Consider the following 24,953-nt stretch of genomic DNA (forward strand, 5'->3'; position numbering starts at 1 on the left):
AGCATTTTACAATAATATCACCTTAAGGTGAAACAAGTCAAAGGGGCTCATGCCACCTAACGCCTGTGTCAAAATGGGACTCAGGGAGCATCCTAAGCTACCTTTAAAGTATAAATCCGCATGAATCATGATATATACATATATGAAACGAATCAAGGTTGGGATAATCCAAAGAACACGACAAGTTTACAATTTAACATGAATCACATTCTCAATGTAATTGAACAAGATTGGAATAATCTAAAGAACACGATAAGAAGAATACTTGGATATGAATTTACAAGAATTACATTATCAATGTAATTGAACATGATTGGAATAATCCAGAGAACACGATAAGAAGAATACTCGGATATGAATTAATAAGAATTACATTATCAATGTAATTGAACATGATTGAGACATTCCAATTAACAAGACAAGAATTATACATGAAATCAAGGATAATACATAATATCTATGTAATTAAACAAGATTGGAGCATTTCACATAACACAATAAGTTTTAAATCTTTAAGGATAACAACTTGAAATTTAAAGAGTGAAATCAACCAATGTGGATACTCGGATATCGCCCAGATTGAAACTGTACTCTTGGGATCACTTTAGGGCTACTAACCTATAGGTACCTTCCCTTAGTGCGCACTATAGTGTAGGGAGCTCTCTATCTCCCGTACCAGAACCAAGTCCTAGTCATGTCAAATCTTGATTGATATCCCAAGTCCCAAAATCAACAAGTTGTGTAACCATGAGTGTATCAAGATACAAGTAATGCATTAAACCACATTCCATGCAAAACCAAGATTTTGGAACACACAAGTCATGCCCTAAGTTCTCAACTATGATGACATGTGAAATGTCAAGAAATCATTGTGTGCATCTATATAGATTAAAACCAAGATATATAGCACATGGAATCCATTGAAGTAAATATACCACAAGTATAAGATACATGATTTAATTACTTATTAAGCAACATATGGGTAATTAAATCATTCCAAGACAATCGTACTAGTTCATTAACTACCTTAATGAAATCAAGTTACAGGAAGTCTAAATACATGATAAAAAGCTAAAAGCTCCACGAAATACAAGTCCAATTCATAAGTTGACAAGAGTTCAATATCAAGGCATGATTAACTCGATAGAAGCATAAAAGGGAATTTAATCTACTTAAGGGATTAAATTATCAAGATTACAAGGTAAGTCCAAATATTCTACGAACAAGGCATGTCAAGGATCATGTCAATGACAAGTTCAATATCAAGTTACAAGTTCATTTCATACAAGTCACAACCATGTGAATTAAGTTCCATACAAAGGAAATAAATAAATGTAAGTCTCAAAGCTTATCCGATTATTCTCAATGTGATACATGTGAAGGAACTTGTCAAGGAAATCATGAATACCAAGTTAGAAACTTAATCATGCTCATAGAATCATTGAATGGATTTTAATTAATTCCTTTAATTAAAATTTCTAGATTTTGAAACTCATCCAAATGATCTCAAATTGAAGTATGTCATATAACATGTCAAGACTTGATTTAAGAGTATGATACAAGTGAATTTCACGCAAGATATGGCCATGAGTATTAAACTTTAATACTAGAAGATAATTAAAACAAAGGTTTCAATACCTTATCAAATATCCCCGATTTAATATATGTGAAAGTATATGGCATGCACATCAATAATATCAAGTCGGAATTTCAATGAAATGTATACTGCACTTGGAACAAATTAATTAATTAATACTAGATTTTAAAACATCTTCGAATGCCCTCAAATTCACATATGTTGAAGAGTATACTAGGGCCTAATATAATATGACATTACATAATGATTTCAAGTTAGATAAGGCCACATGAATTAACTTTTCATTTAAGAAAAATATTAAATAAAAACTTCAATAGTTATTCAAATGCTCTCAATTTAATATATGTCAATGATCATATTAAGGTGTAATATAATCTCACACAAGAAAAATAAATAATAAAATCTTTAGATTTAATACAAATACATGTAATTGAGTTGTATAAGCATCAATAGCATGCAATACATCAAGAATATAAACTATAACACCCCCTACCTCAATTTGAGATGAAAATCTCAAATCCCCACTGAAAGAAAAGTGTTCCGAATCCGACGATACTCCTAGGTTATGTCGGGGACAACGAGGGAAGCAACTTTAACCTTTGAGGTACCATGAAAATCCAAACTTGAACTTGAAACCCAAACTAAAAAATGGTTAGAAATGTGTTCTAATAAGGTGGAAATGTAGAACACATCGAGGCCTACGATAAACGTTAAGGCGAAAGACTTTTTACAAAGGAAATCAATTGGAGGAGAAGAAGAAAAGGTGGCAGCCCAAGGAGCTTCCATGGCTACTGGCCAAAGAGGGAGGAAGATGATGGAAAAAGTAATTTTTCACTTTAAGACTTTCTATTTATAGAAAAACCCTAAAAGTACCCCGAAAGGGTCCCGCCGGGTCCGGAAAAGTGAAATTTAAGCAGACGCACTCAAACGGTGAAATTCTGTGAACAAAAAAAAACCGAAATGAGAAAATATGAACAATGAAAGAAACGGCATCAAAAATCAAGTCCCGAGCAGAGAGATATGCCTCAAACAAGTTCGACGGCAACTAGGGTCAGAAATCCCTAAAACTGGGGAAAACGTCCTAGAGGAAATTCTAAGAGTTCACGACTCGACGAAAAGTAAAAATGAATCCCGTACGAGGATCCAGGCTCAAAACGAGGTATTTTGCAATAACTTTCGTTAATTGCACAATGGCCCCTCCAAAGTTAACTGCACTAATGACCCAGAATAAAAATATCTTCTAAAAATATTTTCTTACAAACCCCTGAAATAAAATATCTTCCAAAAGATATTTATGAAAAACACCCCAAGAAAAAGAAAAAGTTTCTAAACAACTGTGTATCCATGCCTCTATGGGTACCGGGAGCAACCAGAGTACTTTTTTTACAAAAGTAAAGATACGTATTTCATGAAAACCACTTAGGATGAAGGTACGTGAAGTCAAAAACCAACTCTGAGCATGAAAAGTAAGGTTGTGACAAATGGGGAAAAGACGAAATAGGGAAAAGGACGAAAAGTGAATAGTGTTCAAAAAGTGAAAATGTGGAAATGACTCGGTGCTTAATGGAAGTTGTCAATCCAAACGAAAGAGTCTCGGAAACCAATTCCAAGCACTCGAGACGACGCTAAGTGACAAAACAGAACTCGGAAAAGGAAATTAAACGAAAAAAATTTATCCGTAAAATTTGAGAAAAAAGGAAAGGGAGGAAAATGACCGGGTCATCACAGGCCACCCTTGGGAAATTAAAAAATCTAGGGATTTTGGGGCTTTTCTCATTTATTGAGGTAGGGGTGCTCTAATTCATGTTTTATTTGATCTTTTGTGAGTTTCCCCTTTTTTTTTTTTTTTTTTATTCTAAGCATGTCTAATTTTTTTAGCAATTTTGTCTATGTTGTTGTGGTTGTATGTGTTTAAGGTGATCGATGTATTATATGTGTTAATTGAGCTCATGATTATGATTATATACTTGGTAGTGAAGATACATGCTTAGTATTGATATTTTAGATGCCCTATGATTTTCAATTTGCTAAGAAATGTGATGTTGAAATTATGAAAGTAAATGTCAGAATTTTCTTTAATAATGTGATTATGATGTAGATGGAATGCATGGAATTTAGTTGTTGAATTTGGTATTTGGGAGCATGAAGCATTCATACATTCATTGGGGAAAGTAAAAGGGAAAAGTTTGTTTTAAAAACAAATGAAATTGTTTTTGGAAAAAAGTTTTTGGAAAAGTGTTTGTGAAAAACCGGACGACTAGGAGGCGCCTAGTGGTTCGTGGTGTTAGTGTGGTCTAGAGGGGACTAGGGAGAGACCCTAGTGTGGTTAAGCTAATTAGGCCGGATACGACGCCTTGGAGGTGCCTTGTGGTTGTGGATGGTTAGCCAATCCTTCCTTCGTCATACCTTGGAGGCGCCTCGGGTCGGATCACACTAACGGTTTGGAAGGTGAAACGGAGTTGTTTCGGAAATGGGGAGCGACATTGCACTTCATTGGCACATATGATGTATTTGTGACTTGGATGACACTTGCATATATTTTTGACGTTGTGATTATGGATTGCATCCCCGGTATAGTATGATCCCGTTTTCTTGATTTTTATTCTATATGTGGATTCACGGGGTCATAAGAGGTGTATCTTAGACACTTCTTACTGAGCATTTAACTCACCTCATTATTTAACATTTTTTAGATTTAGGAAAAGAAGTGGCAGGTGATGTTCCACCATAGCTCTAGCTTGGATTATGGGATCATTTTTTTATTTTGTACATAATCCACATGAACCTAGTGAACTACAACTTGTTGTAATTAGTAATGAGACTCACGGATGCTAGTAGTTGTATTTTGTTGCATAAATTGCAAACTTGATGTATCTATGGTAAAATTCATGTAAATGACTTTGTAACTATGTAAATGACATGTAAATTTTATATTTTGAATGTATGGGTTATGATTCATCATTTTACAGTACCTTGGGAGGGGATTGGATCAGTTTCAAGGTCTCCATTAAGACCATTTTTTCATTTCCCTGTATGTAGCAGTTTTCTACAGATTTTACAACTCGCAGGGCCATTTCGGCCGACTGAAATGGGTACTTCAATCGGTCGATAATTCCAGTAAGTTCAGATACTGTTGGGGTCACAACCGGATGACCGAAATGGCCATTTCGGTCGACCGGTTCAGGGGCCATTTCGGCCAACCGAAGCTCCATTTCGATCGATCGAAATGGTACTACATTGTGCACTTGGTTTCCTTATTTGGTTTAAGTAACCACGAGCCTTGGAAATTTGATTAAAGCCTTCTTGGAGTTTATTTAGAATGCAAGGAGGATGCATGAACACTAGATATGATGTGGCATTGACTTAGGTGACCTCGGGTTCGGGCAAGGATCCGGTTAGCGGTTCGGACCTACGGGTTCGGGTCGTTACAAATATTCTAACATATTTAGATGGAACAACAGAATTAATAATTGCATATAAAGCTTTTACATTAGCATCATTATGCTCAGTTTCAACAGTATAAAAGCAAAGCCATCTTTTAAAACTTTTTCTACTTTACCATCCACAGTTTTATCTTTTGTAGGTGGTGTACAGCCAGATTCAACAATAGTTCAAGTTTTATCTCTTGAATTTTGCAAATAAGCTCTTATCTTTAATTTCTAAAAATTATAATTATTTTCCTCAAATAAAGGACCACGTTGATTAAAACCACCTTCTTTCAATGCATAAGATATAGTGAAAAACAAATTTTTTAAAATCAATGAAAACTTTCCACAAGGATCAACTCAATGTGTAGATATTAGCTCTAATACCAATTTGTGAGTCGCACGTAGCGGAATATTTAGAAAGTTTTGTATTTTTAGAAACAGATCTGTGTCTTTCTAATTCTACTTGTTTTAGCAATTAAATAATTAATCTCATGCATGATAAAATAAAACAAAGTAAATAGTTAAAGATGACACCAGGATTTTTAGCGAGGAAGCCCTAGTTCATAAAATAAGTCAATTGTTTGCGTAGGAAAAACCTTGTAGACTGTGCAGTCCAAAGTAAACCGATTCACTATGTATGAAACAAGTACACTGAACTTTGACTCAGGCTCACACCCAATCGTTCTACCAAACACCAATAGTTGACAATCCTCTGGGTTTGCCACATCCCGTCCAACAGTAACTTGACCTCAGAACAATCAAAATCAAAACAATGAATTGTTTGGTAAGAACTCTAACGAATGTACGTCATATTCCAAGTGTTAGAAGCAATGTGATCTCTGTATTAGCATTGGATTCCAATGGTTGTTGGTGTGAAGTGAAGAATAGATTAATAAATATTAGAAGGGGACCACGTGTCATGCTTTTGGGAAGGAAAGTCAATAATCTCTATATTTTATTGGGAAATGCTATGTTAGGTGGAGCAATTGCAAAGACAGTATGGAAGGCTGTTTCGAGATCTACTAGATTAGAGGATCAAGAGAAGTAAGAAGTCTTGGTAATTGCAAAAGCACCAACATTTATTCCAGGAGCAAGAAAAGTTCGATTTAGTGATGCGAAAGTAAATTCCAGGTTCAATTATTTGAAGTTGGAATTTGCTAGGAATAGATGAGTATGGCGGAATGGTGGAGAATGACAAGAAGAAATTAATAAGATGCTAGGTTTAAGGTGAAGAGATCTTCAGTCAAGGTGGAGCTATGGAGGAGTACGTGAAGACAAATTCTGAGCCAATGTGGAGAATGTTGGGTTTGTGACTCAAAATTGCATAAATTAGTTTCCTTTTCCGTTTTGGAAGACTAAAATTTATGAAAGAAATTGTGTCTCAATATGATTCTATTTTAGAGTTGAGATTAATTTGGTAACTACTTGTAGGTAAGTAGTATAATTCTTGTCTAACAAGGAATTGGGTTTGGAAGACTCTATAAATAAAGATTGGTTTGAGTAGAGATGTATAGTGAGAAATGAAATAATTGTAGAGCGAGAAAAAGTGAGTTGAGTTTGTGAGAAGAGAAAAGGTGTGTAATCAAAATTTGAAATAAAGATAGTTATACGTTCTTCGCTCGTGGATGTAGGGAATTTGTTAAACCACATAAATCTCATTTTGCTTGTGTGTGTGCTTTTATCTATTTTATTTGCTAATTGTGTCTGCAGTCACCGGGTAAATTTAAAAAAAAAAAAAAAGTGAAGAAAACCTCTTAATATTCCATAACCATTGTAGCAGATCCAATATTCAGTAGGATACATGGTCATAACATCTGACAAAATGAAGACAAATTCAATATATATATTTATTTATTTTTATTTAGAACTCTTCCAAAATTGATCAAAGTGAAGAACTTTTTCAACTGAATTCAAATTAGGTGCAAATTAATTTCAAAATTTGCAATTTATCACAAACTTTAATCTGAAAATTACTAATTAAGGGTTTATAGTTGTTCAAGGCTCCTACACTTTCCGCCTCCATGTGATTGTTCCGTTGATGCAATCAATCTAGTTTTGATCGGAAATTTTCTATCATGACTATGACAATTTAACTGATGAAAAGTGTCCCAACAATATGGACTCAACAAAAAAAATTATCCAATTAAATGTTCCGGCAACAATGACATTTTGGATCTAACAAAATCAATCTTCAAATGCTGACCTATCACATGGAAACCATATAGGAGTTCTAGTAATGTGATAATACATGCATATTCAGTACATACATCAAGCAATCTAACACAAACAACAACTTTAATCATCACGTCCAAAAATTTCTCTCCAACACTGCAATCTCCTTCGATGTGTTTATTGAGGAACAACCACCATCTCATATGTGGAAAGAGTGTGCTCCTCATAAGACCAGTAATGGCTTGTTCCTGCTGCTGCATCATTACATTTTCTTTTACCCTTCTCTCTCGCATGGCTGAATCCTGCCTCATCATCATCATCATCATTGTCATCGCGTTTTCTTTTACCTTTCTCCCCCACATTGTCATCATCATCATTGTCGTCGAGTCTTCTCTTACCCTTTTGCTCTTCACATAGGTGTTCTTCATGGACAACCATGACACAATCATTACCAGATGAAGAATTGAACTCATTCACTTCTTCTTCGTCAGTGTCCATTTTGGTACACTTCTTAGCTTCAAAATACACCGGGATGACTCCACATTTCTTCACAATAAGCCCACAACCAGTATCTATTTCAATTTCCACTTCATCTCCACTATCCACCTCAAATTCTCCAAGGGGTACATATCCCAATGATAGGTGGTCATGCAGGGTTGGGAATGCAGCATAAACTGGATAACGGATACATGTAGCACGAAAATCCTTGGTTACATTAGTAACATAAACAGTATATTCTGTTGCCGCGCTGGTTCTGATTTCAAATTCATGTGCTGCAAATATAACACATAAAACGAAGCCTTTCATCATACTCATACCTTGAGGCACTTGAATTGACAATACATTACCCCTCCTCTGACTACTGAACCAATCAGGAATTTCAGACCAGGTGAATAAAATGTCATCGCATTCATTACCCCCATATCTTCCATACCATATCTGTACAATTGGAAGGATAATGTGTAAGCTAGAGACATGCACAGAAACACACACACATGTATATACATTAAGAAAGAAAGAGAGAGAGAGAGAGACCTGTAGGACACTTTCCGTGCAAGGGAACTGGACTAGTTTGCTGCAATTGCATAGACACATCAATGGGGGGTGTGAGAAGTTTGATAGATCCGACAATCTTTCCAATGATGAATCTGGAGCAAGTAGAATGGTCAAACTTGATGGAAGCTCTGGAAGTGATCCAAGATTTCTACAACGGTTCAAAAAGAGGCTTTTAAGCTTACAAAGTTTCTTGATGCTAGCTGGTAGACTGTAAAAATCGTCATCAGCTAAATACAAATGTTTTAACGAAGATAGACTCCCAACGTCGTTTGGAACTGCTGGTACATTATCGAGGTCCAATCTGGTTATTTTTTTGCCGAGACCCATGATGAAAAGAGTGAAAGCAATGACATGGATGGTGATCGTGTACTGCCACATAGAGACAAATACCGAAGCTTCTTTAAACGCACCATTGAAACTGGTACTTGTCTTATTGCAGTTCCAGAAGCAGAAATCACCACTAACGATTCCATTTCCCCAATCTCCTCTGGCAATTCGTCAAATTTCAAACATCCAGATATCCGAAGAAATTTAAGAGATTTCAACATACAGATGCTCCTTGGAAGATTCCTGAGGTTTGCACAATCTTTCAGGTTTAGGGAACAGAGTTTATCTAGACTTCCAATGGATTCGTCAATCACTTTCAAACTTCTACAATCTTTCAGTACCATTTTCTCAAGGTTTGGGAGTGTTGAGAAGTCGGTAGTGATTCTGGTTAGGAGGTGGGAATGACTTAGATTAAGGATTTTCAACTTGTCAAAAACCTGTTGAAAGAAATTTAGAGCATATATTAGTTCAAAGTGAAATATACCTTGTTATTCAAACAGAAAAAGAAAAAATTAGTTCATTCAAAGTGCTAATTATACCTTGTTATCCTTCCAAACTTGTCTCAGGTTGCTATGTTGCATGTCAATGACAATTAATTTCTGTTGATTGAAATTAATTGGTATAGAATTCAGAGGGAATCTATGCCAATATAACCATCTCAAATTTTTAGAAAGATGTTCATAGCCTCCAGTGACAATCTTACATTATTTAGTTGTAGCAATCTTAGATTGTGCATCCCCGCAAATGCTATAGCACTCAAAACAACTTTATTTGGTCCATCCATATTTAAGGCAAGGCCTTCGATTTGATCTGTTCCCTGATAAAACATGTGAAGCTTAAGTATTTATATATGTTTGTGCAAGTGAAAGGAAATTGACAAAACCATAACCATTAATGTTTATATAATTAGAATTGCATTGGTTTCTTCACTTCAACAAGAATTCTTGAAAACAAATTCGTTCAGTTGAAGTCTTACCGTACAATTTGTTAGAACATCAAGAGCATCTTCCCAATGCCACAATCTGCTATGTTGTCCAGGATTGTGAACAGATTCTTGGCAAACAATTTCCCTTCCCATGTCTCTAATCAGATCATGCATCATAAGCTCACCTTTGTTTATTGTTAAAAGGCACCTACGAGTGAGGACACCAATACCGCTTGTTGCGTAAAAACCACAGCCATCTAGTATTTTTGTGACGTAGTATTTACCCATTCCAATAAAGAAACAAGCAATATCAAGGAATATCTTTTTTTCATAATCATCCAATGCATCAAAGCTGATTTTAAGCTTCTTTTGAATTTTAGCATGAGGGTTTTTTCTCAATTTCTCCACTGTATTTTCCCATTCAGCTATGCTTTTAAACTCTCTCAGACATGAACCCAAAACTTCAAGGGCTAAGGGCAATCCGTTGCAGTAGCGTGCTATATCTTTTGAGAGCTGAGCATAATCTTCCAAAGGATCAGTTCTCTCAAAGGCATGCAAACTAAAGATTTGGTATCAGAGCCTACCTCGAATCTGGACCACTGTAAGTTTTATGTAATAAAGTTTTCAGTATCTACGTTGTGCTTATGTTATATATCTCTTATGTTTGAATACTGTTGCAAGCCCATATTATCCTGTCTTTGCTTATATGTCAGAGTCTGTATGACCTTTGTGACAATTATTAAGCTGTTTACAGGAACCCTTGGTTTTAGGCACCAGAACAGATTTCAAACCATCTGAGACTCTATCACTATGGCACAAAATAGCCGGTCATGATATCGATAACTATCGCCATATCTCCCATTTTACTACTACAGAACCTGTTTCGTTTACACAAGTAGGGGCAGGAATCAACTTTCTTGTTGACATGGTTACAGACTGGAAAATCGATTTCCAGCACAATTTAGAGGCAACCAACACCCATATGGCTTCCTCTTTTGAAGATGTCCAACAAGGAATGATCTCCTTGAATGACAAACTCGAAACTCTTACCCAGATTTTCACCCTTTCATCTACCCCTGATGCAGCTCTTCAGGAACAAATAAATCAAATGACTATCGATTTAGCCAAACTTCAAAAAGCTAAAATGTCTGATTTATATCCACCAGATCCACCAGATCCTCCATCACAGGATTTGGCTCTTCCCTCCGACGATACCTTTCCACCAGTTAACCCTTCTGTTGGAAAACCTACCCGTTACAAGGTTAAACCTTTGTTTTACGGACATGAAGACAAGGTTGAAATCCTTAAGGTCTTCTCTGAACCCTCTTCCTCTACTTATCGTCGAGATGATTATGAAAGCATCATAGATCAGCTCAATTGTTTACAAGCTTTATATGTCGACCCACAACTTACGTTCGACGAAAACGCTCATATCATTACTCGTATGCGCCAGATCTCATTACAAAATGAGAATCTACTTACGCACTTTGGTTACACACCAAACAACAGCTCAAGTTCCTCTGACGAAGAAAATACATCCGAAGACGAACAAATTTACGCCTTTTCTGATAAGTCAGACTCTTCTGAAGAACTCGATGAAACCATTGAGGCCGATCCTATTCCGACTTCCTCTTCCGATACAACCATCGAAGAAGCCCCCAAACCTACAAAAGGAAAAACCAAAAAACGTCAATCTGATACGATTCTCGACGAATCCTTCTATGGCGACTTTCCTACTGAAGATTTTCTCCCAGCCGAAGAAGTCTCTGGTTCAGGACAAAAGACTGACGAAGAAAAAGCCAAACCAGCTGAACCCAAAGTCTATACTTCCTCGTATAAATACGACTTTTCTACAGTCCCCACCTGGACAAGAAAAGATGACCTCAATAAGTTCCCCATTTCACAACATGGCACTTATTTAGATCTCACAAATGTTCCCTATAAAGACCATTTGAAAACTATAGACGAGTGGGCACAGTCCTTAGCCATTCTCGTCAATAACTACAAAGGAACCTGGGAACGTGACCGCTTCCTTGATTACCTTTCAGCAACCCTCCAAGGTGATGCTCTCGACTGGCTGCGACAATGGGATCAAACTCCTCAAGGCCAACGACAAAAGGATGCCCTCTTAAATAACTTCGATAAAATCGATGGTGTTTTACGGGGTTTTGTCAAAATCCTTAAAGAAGAATTGGTTGGGCATACCGGTGAGCAACTCCTCACGGATGATGCAACATGTGCTCTTTCGAAAATCGAATTATGCAACATTTGCCAATTTCCAGACTACGTCAAGTTATTTACCAAATACTTTCGTAGACTCCCACCAAATGCGATCGAACATTGGTTACCCCAATTCTTTCACAAACTTCCAAATCCCTGGGATGAACTTGCAGCAAAAGGATATCCCGATTTCCTTGTTCGCATCCAAAAACCTGATAACATCGGTTTCCGAACAAATTTTGTCTATCGTCTCATCAATGAAAAATGTCTTGAGACCAAAGCCAAAAAACAGGTAAAAAACCAGATCAATGGCACTGCTGAAGGACAACGTTGTTGCGACAAGATTCTCCAGGAAACCTGGAAAATCGGTTGTGCTCCCTATAAGGCTACTCCTAGACGCGCCCAACGCAAAACCTTTCGTTGGAAAAAATGGAAAGGACGGCGCCCTAAAGCCTCCAAGAAGTATGTTACACAAGCTGCTTCTCCAAAACCCACACCAGGGAAAAAGAAAAAAGGACACAAAAAATCCTCCAAAGCTTCAAAATCCATTGAAACAAAAAAGGATTGTAAATGATATATTTGCAATGAAGCTGGTCATTATGCCACTAACTGCCCCCAAAAAGGCAAGAAGGCTTCAAAAATGGTTAAACAATTACAGACAGATAACCTCTGTGTTGTCTATGGTAGCGACATCACCGATCCCTCTACCATCCTGTATGAACTCTCCAGTAGTGTTTATACCAGTAACTCGTCTAGTACCACCCCCAGCGATACAAACGACGAGGCAACAGATATTGAAAATATCTGCATGATGAACGTTACTCCTTCCCTCCCAGAAGAGAACACGAACATCAAACTTAGTGACATCATTGGAGATGAAGTTCAGTTCACAAACGAACAACTGATTCAGTTCGATAAACTCCAACGGATCAAAAAAGAAGAAGTCTACAAAACTTCACGATTTGCCATCTTTTCCAAACGAATTTTAGAACAATTCAGTGGAAATACAACAATTGACTATACAGCAAATGGTCAATGTGGTTTTAATATCCTCAGCAAGGATAAGATTGAGCGCTGGAAACAACAAAATCCTATCGCTCGTTATATTCATATTGGACTAGTGCAAATCAAGATCACTTCGCTGTTTCGACGTGGCACTGATCAACCACTCATTGCACTCCTCATGGACAATCGTTTTCATAAACCCGTTGATGCACTTATTGGCGGTGTTCAATCGAATTTGGTTAACAACCTCATCTGGTTTAAAATCAAACCAAATTTTTTCATTTCACTGACAGACCCAAACATCGAAAAGGTCCTCCAAGTTAAACTCCAATTGTCCAAACTACAAATGGATTGTGATTCCCCTAGCCTTGGAATCCAGTGGAAAGTGCTCTATGAACTCACTAGAGAACCCGAAACTGCTACCGTTCCTACACTTGACTCAAAACTAGTCACCTTGTTTGAACCGCGACCTTTTGATACCATAATTGAGCCTAAACTTCTCAATTGGACAGATCTTGAGATCCCTAAAACTTGGTTATTTGATAACATCAATTCTGTACCCAAGTTACGTATCACAGAACCCACTGTGGCTACAATACACGCCTCCGGCTCCAATCTTTATATTATAAATAAAGCAAAACCGCCTCAGCTACAACGCTCTGTTTGTGACAGTCATTCCAGGTTTCATAGATACCAGGCTGGTGACCCGCAAAAACCACAAACCATTTGTTTGGTTGTGATGGAGTTGGCTTGGATATAGCTTTTTTAGCTATGGTAATCCAACCTTCTGTATCTGTAAGTTGATCAGCCATCTGTATGCATAGGGAGAGATAAATCTTTGTTAGATGTCTCTGGGAATCTGCTCAGGAAATCTGCAAGAAAATTATTAGTGCCTTTGATATGTTCAATAGCAAATGAATATTGAGCAATGACATTATACCATTTCAAGCGGCGACCGTCTAAGCAATTTCTTTTATTGATCAGAAAATCTTTAACGGCTTGGTTATCCGTTCGAATAATAAAATCTTCTGGAGCGAGATAAATATGAAAATGTTTGATTGCCAATTTTATTGCCAGAAGTTCTTTTTCATAAATAATATAATTCTGTTCATTTGGTTTAAATTTTCCAGAATTATAACCGCAAATTAACTCTTCTTTTTAAAGGCGTTTGGAGATGGGAGCCTTTCGAGCTCGGATCATGGGATACGATGGGGTGTCATCAATCCATTGTTCTTGAGGAATTGCTTTTAAGACACATCCCCAACAGAGCTCGGAGGCATCTGTTTAAAGAATAAGTTTATCTCCTGTTTGGGGAAAATAGACTTCAGGGATATGGACCAGATCAGCTTTGATCTGTTGGATAATGGTGGTGTCATTATCAGTCCAATCAAAAGGGACATTTTTCTGTAGCTTCTTTAATAAAAGGAGTTCCTTTTGAGCTAACCCTTTAATAAAAGAGCGGCCATAATTCAAGATTCCCAAAAAACTTTGAAGTTGCTTTTTATCTTGAATAGTGTCAGGGAAATCACGAATCTTAATGATTATATGATCCTGTAGTTTTATACCTTTGTGAGTTAAAACTAATCCCAGAAAATCAATAGATTCTTGTTCAACATCTATCTTGGTTGGAGATAGAATGATGCCGTACTTTTTCAGTTTTTCGGAAAGACAGAGTAGATGTTTTTTATGCTCATCTCTTGTTTTAGAGAAAACTAAAATATCATCTATGTAAACAACAACAAAATCTTTAAGATCATTAAAGATAGAATCCATCCAACGCTGATAGATTTGAGGTGCTGTGTTAAGACCAAAGGGCATAACGGTCCATTGGTAGTGGCCGTGAGGAGTGCTGAATGCCGTGAGCGGTTTGGAATTCTTTCGCAGTTTGATCTGCCAAAAGCCTGCTTTACAATCAAACTTACTAAAGATGGTGGATCCTCGCGTTTGATTAATGAGTACATCTTTGCGTGGGATAAAATACCCATCGAAAATGAGATGTTCATTGAGCCTTTTATAGTTGATAACCATGCGGGCTTTTCCACGTTTAACTTCACTATGGTTTCTAACCATAAAAGCAGGGCTGCTGTGTGGACTGCGAGTATGCTCAATGAGTTTTTTCTCAAGGAGGTCTTGAAGTTGTGCATCAAATTCATCAATGTCGCGGCGTAGATAGATCATTGGTTTAACCTTAATGATGACATTGCGATTTTTGAGTTGCAGTCGACAGAAACGAGGACTTCTTTTCCACAGGGTAAGTGGATTTTCAGCGAAGTTTTGCCGAAGTGAGTTGTAGAGCCAATGGGTGTCTTGTAGCACCAATAAGTCTGAGTCTCTTTTGGGTGGAGAGAACTTTTCATTACAAACAGAGGCTAAATTTTCCTGAATAGGGATTTCAACGACTGTTTGATCTTTCAGTGTTAACGAAATGGTTTTTTCGTTTAACTGTAAAGGAAGATAACTATAGATAAAGTCACATCCTAAAATGAAATCACCGTGCATGTATGGAAAACACAGGATTTTTGGGATAATGAATTTTTTATCATTAAGCCAAATTGCTACGTCTTTTGCTTTAAACTGAATCACATTTAAGGGTGCTTCAGCATCAATGCCCTGAACGCCAATGGGGTGTTTCATTTGCTGCCATTTTTCAGATGGCAGAGCATTATATCGGCAACAACTGGTGGTTGCACCTGTATCGATTAAAACACAAAGGTTATAGGGTTTATATCCTTTGAAGTTGAGAATGCCGTTAACATAAGTATACTTTCGCTTTTTGCCTTGCGAAGGAGCAATTAAAAATTCATCTTTTCCGGTGCGGAAATGGAAGAATTTTGCAGAGTTAAGTTTATGAGTTGATCCAGGCAAAAAGGGAGCATCATGAGGATCGACAGGAGCTTTGCCTTTTTCTGTCCAAGTAAAACGTCGTCGAGGAGGTACCTCTGCTGACTTTCGTGGGGGAAGGATTCTTTCCCATCCAGGATTTCTCTCAGATACAGAGCGTTGTAGCTGAGGCAGTTTTGCTTTATTTGTAATATAAAGATTGGAGCCGGAGGCGTGTATTGTAGCCACAGTGGGTTCTGTGATACGTAACTTGGGTACAGAATTGATGTTATCAAATAACCAAATTTTAGGGATCTGAAGATCTGTCCAATTGAGAAGTTTAGGCTCAATTATGGTATCAAAAGGTCGCGGTTCAAACAAGGTGACTAGTTTTGAGTCAAGTATAGGAACGGTAGCAGTTTCGGGTTCTCTAGTGAGTTCATAGAGCACTTTCCACTGGATTCCAAGGCTAGGGGAATCATAATCCATTTGTAGTTTGGACAATTGGAGTTTAACTTGGAGGACCTTTTCGATGTTTGGGTCCGTCAGTGAAATGAAAAAATTTGGTTTGATTTTAAACCAGATGAGGTTGTTAACCAAATTCGATTGAACACTGCCAATAAGTGCATCAACGGGTTTATGAAAACGATTGTCCATGAGGAGTGCAATGAGTGGTTGATCAGTGCCACGTCGAAACAGCGAAGTGATCTTGATTTGCACTAGTCCAATATGAATATAACGAGCGATAGGATTTTGTTGTTTCCAGCGCTCAATCTTATCCTTGCTGAGGATATTAAAACCACATTGACCATTTGCTGTATAGTCAATTGTTGTATTTCCACTGAATTGTTCTAAAATTCGTTTGGAAAAGATGGCAAATCGTGAAGTTTTGTAGACTTCTTCTTTTTTGATCCGTTAGAGTTTATCGAACTGAATCAGTTGTTCGCCTCGCGTTTGATTAATGAGTACATCTTTGCGTGGGATAAAATACCCATCGAAAATGAGATGTTCATTGAGCCTTTTATAGTTGATGACCATGCGGGCTTTTCCACGTTTAACTTCACTATGGTTTCTAACCATAAAAGCAGGGCTGCTGTGTGGACTGCGAGTACGCTCAATGAGTTTTTTTCTCAAGGAGGTCTTGAAGTTGTGCATCAAATTCATCAATGTCGCGGCGTAGATAGATCATTGGTTTAACCCTAATGATGACATTGCGATTTTTGAGTTGCAGTCGACAGAAACGAGGACTTCTTTTCCACTGGGTAAGTGGATTTTCAGCGAAGTTTTGCCGAAGTGAGTTGTAGAGCCAATGGGTGTCTTGTAGCACCAATAAGTCTGAGTCTCTTTTGGGTGGAGAGAACTTTTCATTACAAACAGAGGCTAAATTTTCCTGAATAGGGATTTCAACGACTGTTTGATCTTTCAGTGTTAACGAAATGGTTTTTTCGTTTAACTGTAAAGGAAGATAACTATAGATAAAGTTATATCCTAAAATGAAATCACCGTGCATGTATGGAAAACACAGGATTTTTGGGATAATGAATTTTTTATCATTAAGCCAAATTGCTACGTCTTTTGCTTTAAACTGAATCACATTTAAGGGTGCTTCAGCATCAATGCCCTGAACGCCAATGGGGTGTTTCATTTGCTGCCATTTTTCAGATGGCAGAGCATTATATCGGCAACAACTGGTGGTTGCACCTGTATCGATTAAAACACAAAGGCTATAGGGTTTATATCCTTTGAAGTTGAGAATGCCGTTAACATAAGTATACTTTCGCTTTTTGCCTTGCGAAGGAGCAATTAAAAATTCATCTTTTCCGGTGCGGAAATGGAAGAATTTTGCAGAGTTAAGTTTATGAGTTGATCTAGGCAAAAAGGGAGCATCATGAGGATCGACAGGAGTTTTGCCTTTTTCTGTCCAAGTAAAACGTCGTCGAGGAGGTACCTCTGCTGACTTTCGTGGAAAAAGGATTCTTTCCCATCCAGGATTTCTCTCAGATACAGAGCGTTGTAGCTGAGGCGGTTTTGCTTTATTTGTAATATAAAGATTGGAGCCGGAGGCGTGTATTGTAGCCACAGTGGGTTCTGTGATACGTAACTTGGGTACAGAATTGATGTTATCAAATAACCAAGTTTTAGGGATCTCAAGATCTGTCCAATTGAGAAGTTTAGGCTCAATTATGGTATCAAAAGGTCGCGGTTCAAACAAGGTGACTAGTTTTGAGTAAAGTGTAGGAACGGTAGCAGTTTCGGGTTCTCTAGTGAGTTCATAGAGCACTTTCCACTGGATTCCAAGGCTAGGGGAATCATAATCCATTTGTAGTTTAGACAATTGGAGTTTAACTTGGAGGACCTTTTCGATGTTTGGGTCCGTCAGTGAAATGAAAAAATTTGGTTTGATTTTAAACCAGATGAGGTTGTTAACCAAATTCGATTGAACACCGCCAATAAGTGCATCAACGGGTTTATGAAAACGATTGTCCATGAGGAGTGCAATGAGTGGTTGATCAGTGCCACGTCGAAACAGCGAAGTGATCTTGATTTGCACTAGTCCAATATGAATATAACGAGCGATAGGATTTTGTTGTTTCCAGCGCTCAATCTTATCCTTGCTGAGGATATTAAAACCACATTGACCATTTGCTGTATAGTCAATTGTTGTATTTCCACTGAATTGTTCTAAAATTCGTTTGGAAAAGATGGCAAATCGTGAAGTTTTGTAGACTTCTTCTTTTTTGATCCGTTGGAGTTTATCGAACTGAATCAGTTGTTCGTTTGTGAACTGAACTTCTTCTCCAATGATGTCACTAAGTTTGATGTTCGTGTTCTCTTCTGGGAGGGAAGGAGTAACGTTCATCATGCAGATATTTTCAATATCTGTTGCCTCGTCGTTTGTATCGCTGGGGGTAGTACTAGACGAGTTACTGGTATAAACACTACTGGAGAGTTCATACAGGATGGTAGAGGGATCGGTGATGTCGCTACCATAGACAACACAGAGGTTATCTGTCTGTAATTGTTTAACCATTTTTGAAGCCTTCTTGCCTTTTTGGGGGCAGTTAGTGGCATAATGACCAGCTTCATTGCAAATATAGCATTTACAATCCTTTTTTGTTTCAATGGATTTTGAAGCTTTGGAGGATTTTTTGTGTCCTTTTTTCTTTTTCCCTGGTGTGGGTTTTGGAGAAGCAGCTTGTGTAACATACTTCTTGGAGGCTTTAGGACGCCGTCCTTTCCATTTTTTCCAACGAAAGGTTTTGCGTTGGGCGCGTCTAGGAGTAGCCTTATAGGGAGCACAACCGATTTTCCAGGTTTCCTGGAGAATCTTGTCGCAACAACGTTGTCCTTCAGCAGTGCCATTGATCTGGTTTTTTACCTGTTTTTTGGCTTTGGTCTCAAGACATTTTTCATTGATGAGACGATAGACAAAATTTGTTCGGAAACCGATGTTATCAGGTTTTTGGATGCGAACAAGGAAATCGGGATATCCTTTTGCTGCAAGTTCATCCCAGGGATTTGGAAGTTTGTGAAAGAATTGGGGTAACCAATGTTCGATCGCATTTGGTGGGAGTCTACGAAAGTATTTGGTAAATAACTTGACGTAGTCTGGAAATTGGCAAATGTTGCATAATTCGATTTTCGAAAGAGCACATGTTGCATCATCCGTGAGGAGTTGCTCACCGGTATGCCCAACCAATTCTTCTTTATGGATTTTGACAAAACCCCGTAAAACACCATCGATTTTATCGAAGTTATTTAAGAGGGCATCCTTTTGTCGTTGGCCTTGAGGAGTTTGATCCCATTGTCGCAGCCAGTCGAGAGCATCACCTTGGAGGGTTGCTGAAAGGTAATCAAGGAAGTGGTCACGTTCCCAAGTTCCTTTGTAGTTATTGACGAGAATGGCTAAGGACTGTGCCCACTCGTCTATAGTTTTCAAATGGTCTTTATAGGGAACATTTGTGAGATCTAAATAAGTGCCATGTTGTGAAATGGGGAACTTATTGAGGTCATCTTTTCTTGTCCAGGTGGGGACTGTAGAAAAGTCGTATTTATACGAGGAAGTATAGACTTTGGGTTCAGCTGGTTTGGCTTTTTCTTCGTCAGTCTTTTGTCCTGAACCAGAGACTTCTTCGGCTGGGAGAAAATCTTCAGTAGGAAAGTCGCCATAGAAGGATTCGTCGAGAATCGTATCAGATTGACGTTTTTTGGTTTTTCCTTTTGTAGGTTTGGGGGCTTCTTCGATGGTTGTATCGGAAGAGGAAGTCGGAATAGGATCGGCCTCAATGGTTTCATCGAGTTCTTCAGAAGAGTCTGACTTATCAGAAAAGGCGTAAATTTGTTCGTCTTCGGATGTATTTTCTTCGTCAGAGGAACTTGAGCTGTCGTTTGGTGTGTAACCAAAGTGCGTAAGTAGATTCTCATTTTGTAATGAGATCTGGCGCATACGAGTAATGATATGAGCGCTTTCGTCGAACGTAAGTTGTGGGTCGACATATAAAGCTTGTAAACAATTGAGCTGATCTATGATGCTTTCATAATCATCTCGACGATAAGTAGAGGAAGAGGGTTCAGAGAAGACCTTAAGGATTTCAACCTTGTCTTCATGTCCGTAAAACAAAGGTTTAACCTTGTAACGGGTAGGTTTTCCAACAGAAGGGTTAACTGGTGGAAAGGTATCGTCGGAGGGAAGAGCCGAATCCTGTGATGGAGGATCTGGTGGATCAGATGGATATAAATCAGACATTTTAGCTTTTTGAAGTTTGGCTAAATCGATAGTCATTTGATTTATTTGTTCCTGAAGAGCTGCATCAGGGGTAGATGAAAGGGTGAAAATCTGGGTAAGAGTTTCGAGTTTGTCATTCAAGGAGATCATTCCTTGTTGGACATCTTCAAAAGAGGAAGCCATATGGGTTGCCTCTAAATTGTGCTGGAAATCGATTTTCCAGTCTGTAACCATGTCGACAAGAAAGTTGATTCCTGCCCCTACTTGTGTAAACGAAACAGGTTCTGTAGTAGTAAAATGGGAGATATGGCGATAGTTATCGATATCATGACCGGTAAGGTTTCTGATACAGTTTACAGAGCTATTTTGTGCCATAGTGATAGAGTCTCAGATGGTTTGAAATCTGTTCTGGTGCCTAAAACCAAGGGTTCCTGTAAACAGCTTAATAATTGTCACAAAGGTCATACAGACTCTGACATATAAGCAAAGACAGGATAATATGGGCTTGCAACAGTATTCAAATATAAGAGATATATAACATAAGCACAACGTAGATACTGAAAACTTTATTACATAAAACTTACAGTGGTCCAGATTCGAGGTAGGCTCTGATACCAAATACCAAATACAAACACATGCGGAATTATAACAGAACTTTACAAGACAAGGGGAAACTGAGAGATTTACAAAAGACACAGAAACTAAAACAGATGGTGAAAAACAGATACCTAAAACCATTCTGGGGCTTCGGTTTAAATAACATTACAAAAGGTAAACAGTTCCGGAGAAGATAAGAACGAATCTTTTCTTTTACTGTTTGAAAAAGTGAGTGTCGGCAACTTTCACTGTTGATGAATAGTTTGTCGGCAGCTTTGTGGCTACTTTTGCTTTTGGGAAAGTAGACCTGACAACGTCTTCTGTCGTGTGCTGAATTATTGGTGCAGTCGAGTGGAGAAGAGTGTCGATTCAGCCTTCCATGGCATTGATGATATTATGGAGTTCATATTCATCAAGTGGAGGAGTACAGGCAGGTGACTGTGCGTCGGCAATATCCCATTCAAGATTGAGTCTGTCTGCGCCGTCTTTGACACGGGAGGGGATATCCAGTGTAGTCATGCTAACGATTTCTTTTAAAAAAGCGGTAGCAGTCTGAATCTGGTGTTCACCATTCATATCAGAACCATAGTAACAGGTGATTGTAGTGATGAAGAGTCTGCGTCCGTCACAACAATAGAAAACTGGTTCTTGGTTATAATAAGAACCATCAAGGAACCGTCTCGCAGTGTCTTGTAGATGTAAGAAACTGTGGATTTCAAAGTAATAAGGAACAATACTGTTGGCCAGTTCCTCAGAATTTAAAAGTCGATTATGCTCGTACTCATCATGTGCGGTGAGCTTGAGATACCATATTTGATAGGGTTGAAAGAAACGAGTTTTTTCGTAACTTCCAATGGAGCTGGAAACCCAAAAAGTCAGATGACGACTGTATTGCCAGTGTTTGCTTACTTTGTAAATCATGGATTTTATCATGGCTGGGAAAAAATGATAAGAATCATGGGAGGAAAATGTAATTTTGTTTACTAATCCCCAATCAATAGGGTCCATAGACCAATCAATCCCAGGAATGATAAAAAAGGTAAGCTTAGGGACTCGTTTACCATTGTAAAGCATATCAAAGGTATTGATATCTTCATGGAACATTGCATAATAGTTTTTTATTATAGCATAGTGATCTTCAATCTTGCGATAGATAATCCGAAAGAGATCTGGAGGAAACAAGTCTCTTGCTTTTTTAAGAAGACAGATACGATTGATTTTTGCAAACGTATTGTGAGGAAAATCTTGTTCTCCTACCAACTGGGCAAGTTTGAGAAAACAATTGATTTGAGAAAGCGAAAAATCTTTTTCCCAGTCAATAGTAAGACAGATCTGTATGCAGAGCTTTTTAAGCTCATCCGTTATAGCTGCTTGTTCAGCTATAAGGGCAGTAAGAGAACTCAGATGTTATCTGAATTTCTTGTTGGCACAAAGTTTATGTGCTTTCCAAACATTGTTAATTTCATCATAAAATTTGTTTGGAAGTCCAGGATCATAGAAATTGTTAATTTCTGCAATATTTGGAGTTTTGGAAAACATTTTTTGTGAAGCTTGTCCCACATTATAGAAAACTGTTTGGGCTTCTATAAGCGTGTCATAAGCTTTAAAGCAGGAACCTGTAAACGATCGAAGCTGTTTGTGACAGTCATTCCAGGTTTCATAGATACCAGGCTGGTGACCCGCAAAAACCACAAACCATTTGTTTGGTTGTGATGGAGTTGGTTGGGATGGAGTTGGCTTGGATATAGCTTTTTTAGCTATGGTAATCCAACCTTCTGTATCTGTAAGTTGATCAGCCATCTGTATGCATAGGGAGAGATAAATCTTTGTTAGATGTCTCTGGGAATCTGCTCAGGAAATCTGCAAGAAAATTATTAGTGCCTTTGATATGTTCAATAGCAAATGAATATTGAGCAATGACATTATACCATTTCAAGCGGCGACCGTCTAAGCAATTTCTTTTATTGATCAGAAAATCTTTAACGGCTTGGTTATCCGTTCGAATAATAAAATCTTCTGGAGTGAGATAAATATGAAAACGTTTGATTGCCAATTTTATTGCCAGAAGTTCTTTTTCATAAATAATATAATTCTGTTCATTTGGTTTAAATTTTCCAGAATTATAACCGCAAATTAACTCTTCTTTTTAAAGGCGTTTGGAGATGGGAGCCTTTCGAGCTCGGATCATGGGATACGATGGGGTGTCATCAATCCATTGTTCTTGAGGAATTGCTTTTAAGACACATCCACAACAGAGCTCGGAGGCATCTGTTTCAAGAATAAGTTTATCTCCTGTTTGGGGAAAATAGACTTCAGGGATATGGACCAGATCAGCTTTGATCTGTTGGATAATGGTGGTGTCATTATCAGTCCAATCAAAAGGGACATTTTTCTGTAGCTTCTTTAATAAAGGGAGTTCCTTTTGAGCTAACCCTTTAATAAAAGAGCGGCCATAATTCAAGATTCCCAAAAAACTTTGAAGTTGCTTTTTATCTTGAATAGTGTCAGGGAAATCACGAATCTTAATGATTATATGATCCTGTAGTTTTATACCTTTGTGAGTTAAAACTAATCCCAGAAAATCAATAGATTCTTGTTCAACATCTATCTTGGTTGGAGATAGAATGATGCCGTACTTTTTCAGTTTTTCGGAAAGACAGAGTAGATGTTTTTTATGCTCATCTCTTGTTTTAGAGAAAACTAAAATATCATCTATGTAAACAACAACAAAATCTTTAAGATCATTAAAGATAGAATCCATCCAACGCTGATAGATTTGAGGTGCTGTGTTAAGACCAAAGGGCATAACGGTCCATTGGTAGTGGCCGTGAGGAGTGCTGAATGCCGTGAGCGGTTTGGACTTCTTTCGCAGTTTGATCTGCCAAAAGCCTGCTTTACAATCAAACTTACTAAAGATGGTGGTTGAGTCTGTCTGCGCCGTCTTTGACACGAGAGGGGATATCCAGTGTAGTCATGCTAACGATTTCTTTTAAAAAAGCGGTAGTAGTCTGAATCTGGTGTTCACCATTCATATCAGAACCATAGTAATAGGTGATTGTAGTGATGAAGAGATCTAAATAAGTGCCATGTTGTGAAATGGGGAACTTATTGAGGTCATCTTTTCTTGTCCAGGTGGGGACTGTAGAAAAGTCGTATTTATACGAGGAAGTATAGACTTTGGGTTCAGCTGGTTTGGCCCCCAAAAAGGCAAGAAGGCTTCAAAAATGGTTAAACAATTACAGACAGATAACCTCTGTGTTGTCTATGGTAGCGACATCACCGATCCCTCTACCATCCTGTATGAACTCTCCAGTAGTGTTTATACCAGTAACTCGTCTAGTACCACCCCCAGCGATATAAACGACGAGGCAACAGATATTCAAAATATCTGCATGATGAACGTTACTCCTTCCCTCCCAGAAGAGAACACGAACATCAAACTTAGTGACATCATTGGAGAAGAAGTTCAGCTCACAAACAAACAACTGATTCAGTTCGATAAACTCCAACGGATCAAAAAAGAAGAAGTCTACAAAACTTCACGATTTGCCATCTTTTCCAAACGAATTTTAGAACAATTCAGTGGAAATACAACAATTGACTATACAGCAAATGGTCAATGTGGTTTTAATATCCTCAGCAAGGATAAGATTGAGCGCTGGAAACAACAAAATCCTATCGCTCGTTATATTCATATTGGACTAGTGCAAATCAAGATCACTTCGCTGTTTCGACGTGGCACTGATCAACCACTCATTGCACTCCTCATGGACAATCGTTTTCATAAACCCGTTGATGCACTTATTGGCGGTGTTCAATCGAATTTTGTTAACAACCTCATCTGGTTTAAAATCAAACCAAATTTTTTCATTTCACTGACGGACCCAAACATCGAAAAGGTCCTCCAAGTTAAACTCCAATTGTCCAAACTACAAATGGATTATGATTCCCCTAGCCTTGGAATCCAGTGGAAAGTGCTCTATGAACTCACTAGAGAACCCGAAACTGCTACCGTTCCTACACTTGACTCAAAACTAGTCACCTTGTTTGAACTGCGACCTTTTGATACCATAATTGAGC

General features: G+C 37.9%; 2 protein-coding genes across 2 annotated transcripts; one reads left to right on the plus strand and one right to left on the minus strand.

Moving 5' to 3' along the window:
- Positions 1–7,095: 7,095 nt before the first annotated feature.
- On the minus strand, positions 7,096–10,263 carry LOC132306399 (uncharacterized). Its single transcript, XM_059803780.1, has 4 exons — positions 9,557–10,263; positions 9,120–9,397; positions 8,233–9,017; positions 7,096–8,136 (listed from the first exon to the last, which is right to left on the minus strand). Exons 3-4 carry the CDS (start codon positions 8,629–8,631, stop codon positions 7,375–7,377), a joined length of 1,161 nt encoding a protein of 386 aa, XP_059659763.1. The 5' UTR covers positions 8,632–9,017; positions 9,120–9,397; positions 9,557–10,263; the 3' UTR covers positions 7,096–7,374.
- A 2,102-nt stretch (positions 10,264–12,365) lies between these two features.
- On the plus strand, positions 12,366–13,490 carry LOC132309235 (uncharacterized). Its single transcript, XM_059807560.1, has one exon. It carries the CDS (start codon positions 12,366–12,368, stop codon positions 13,488–13,490), a length of 1,125 nt encoding a protein of 374 aa, XP_059663543.1.
- The last annotated feature ends 11,463 nt before the right edge of the window (positions 13,491–24,953 follow it).

The sequence above is a fragment of the Cornus florida genome, unplaced genomic scaffold, assembly GCF_030987335.1.
Source record: "Cornus florida cultivar Cherokee Brave unplaced genomic scaffold, ASM3098733v1 CherokeeBrave_3.0.0_Hap2_Chr05, whole genome shotgun sequence".
NCBI lineage: Eukaryota > Viridiplantae > Streptophyta > Magnoliopsida > Cornales > Cornaceae > Cornus > Cornus florida.

What these genes read in the sequence shown, in the direction of transcription:
- LOC132306399 (XM_059803780.1), bottom strand. Translation starts at nt 8,631, where the DNA reads ATGTGGCAGTACACGATCACCATCCATGTCATTGCTTTCACTCTTTTC. An exon ending in GCACGGAAAGTGTCCTACAG is followed by an intron (nt 8,137 to 8,232) that starts GTCTCTCTCTCT and finishes CCAATTGTACAG; the next exon opens with ATATGGTATGGAAGATATGG.
- LOC132309235 (XM_059807560.1), top strand. Translation starts at nt 12,366, where the DNA reads ATGGTTAAACAATTACAGACAGATAACCTCTGTGTTGTCTATGGTAGC.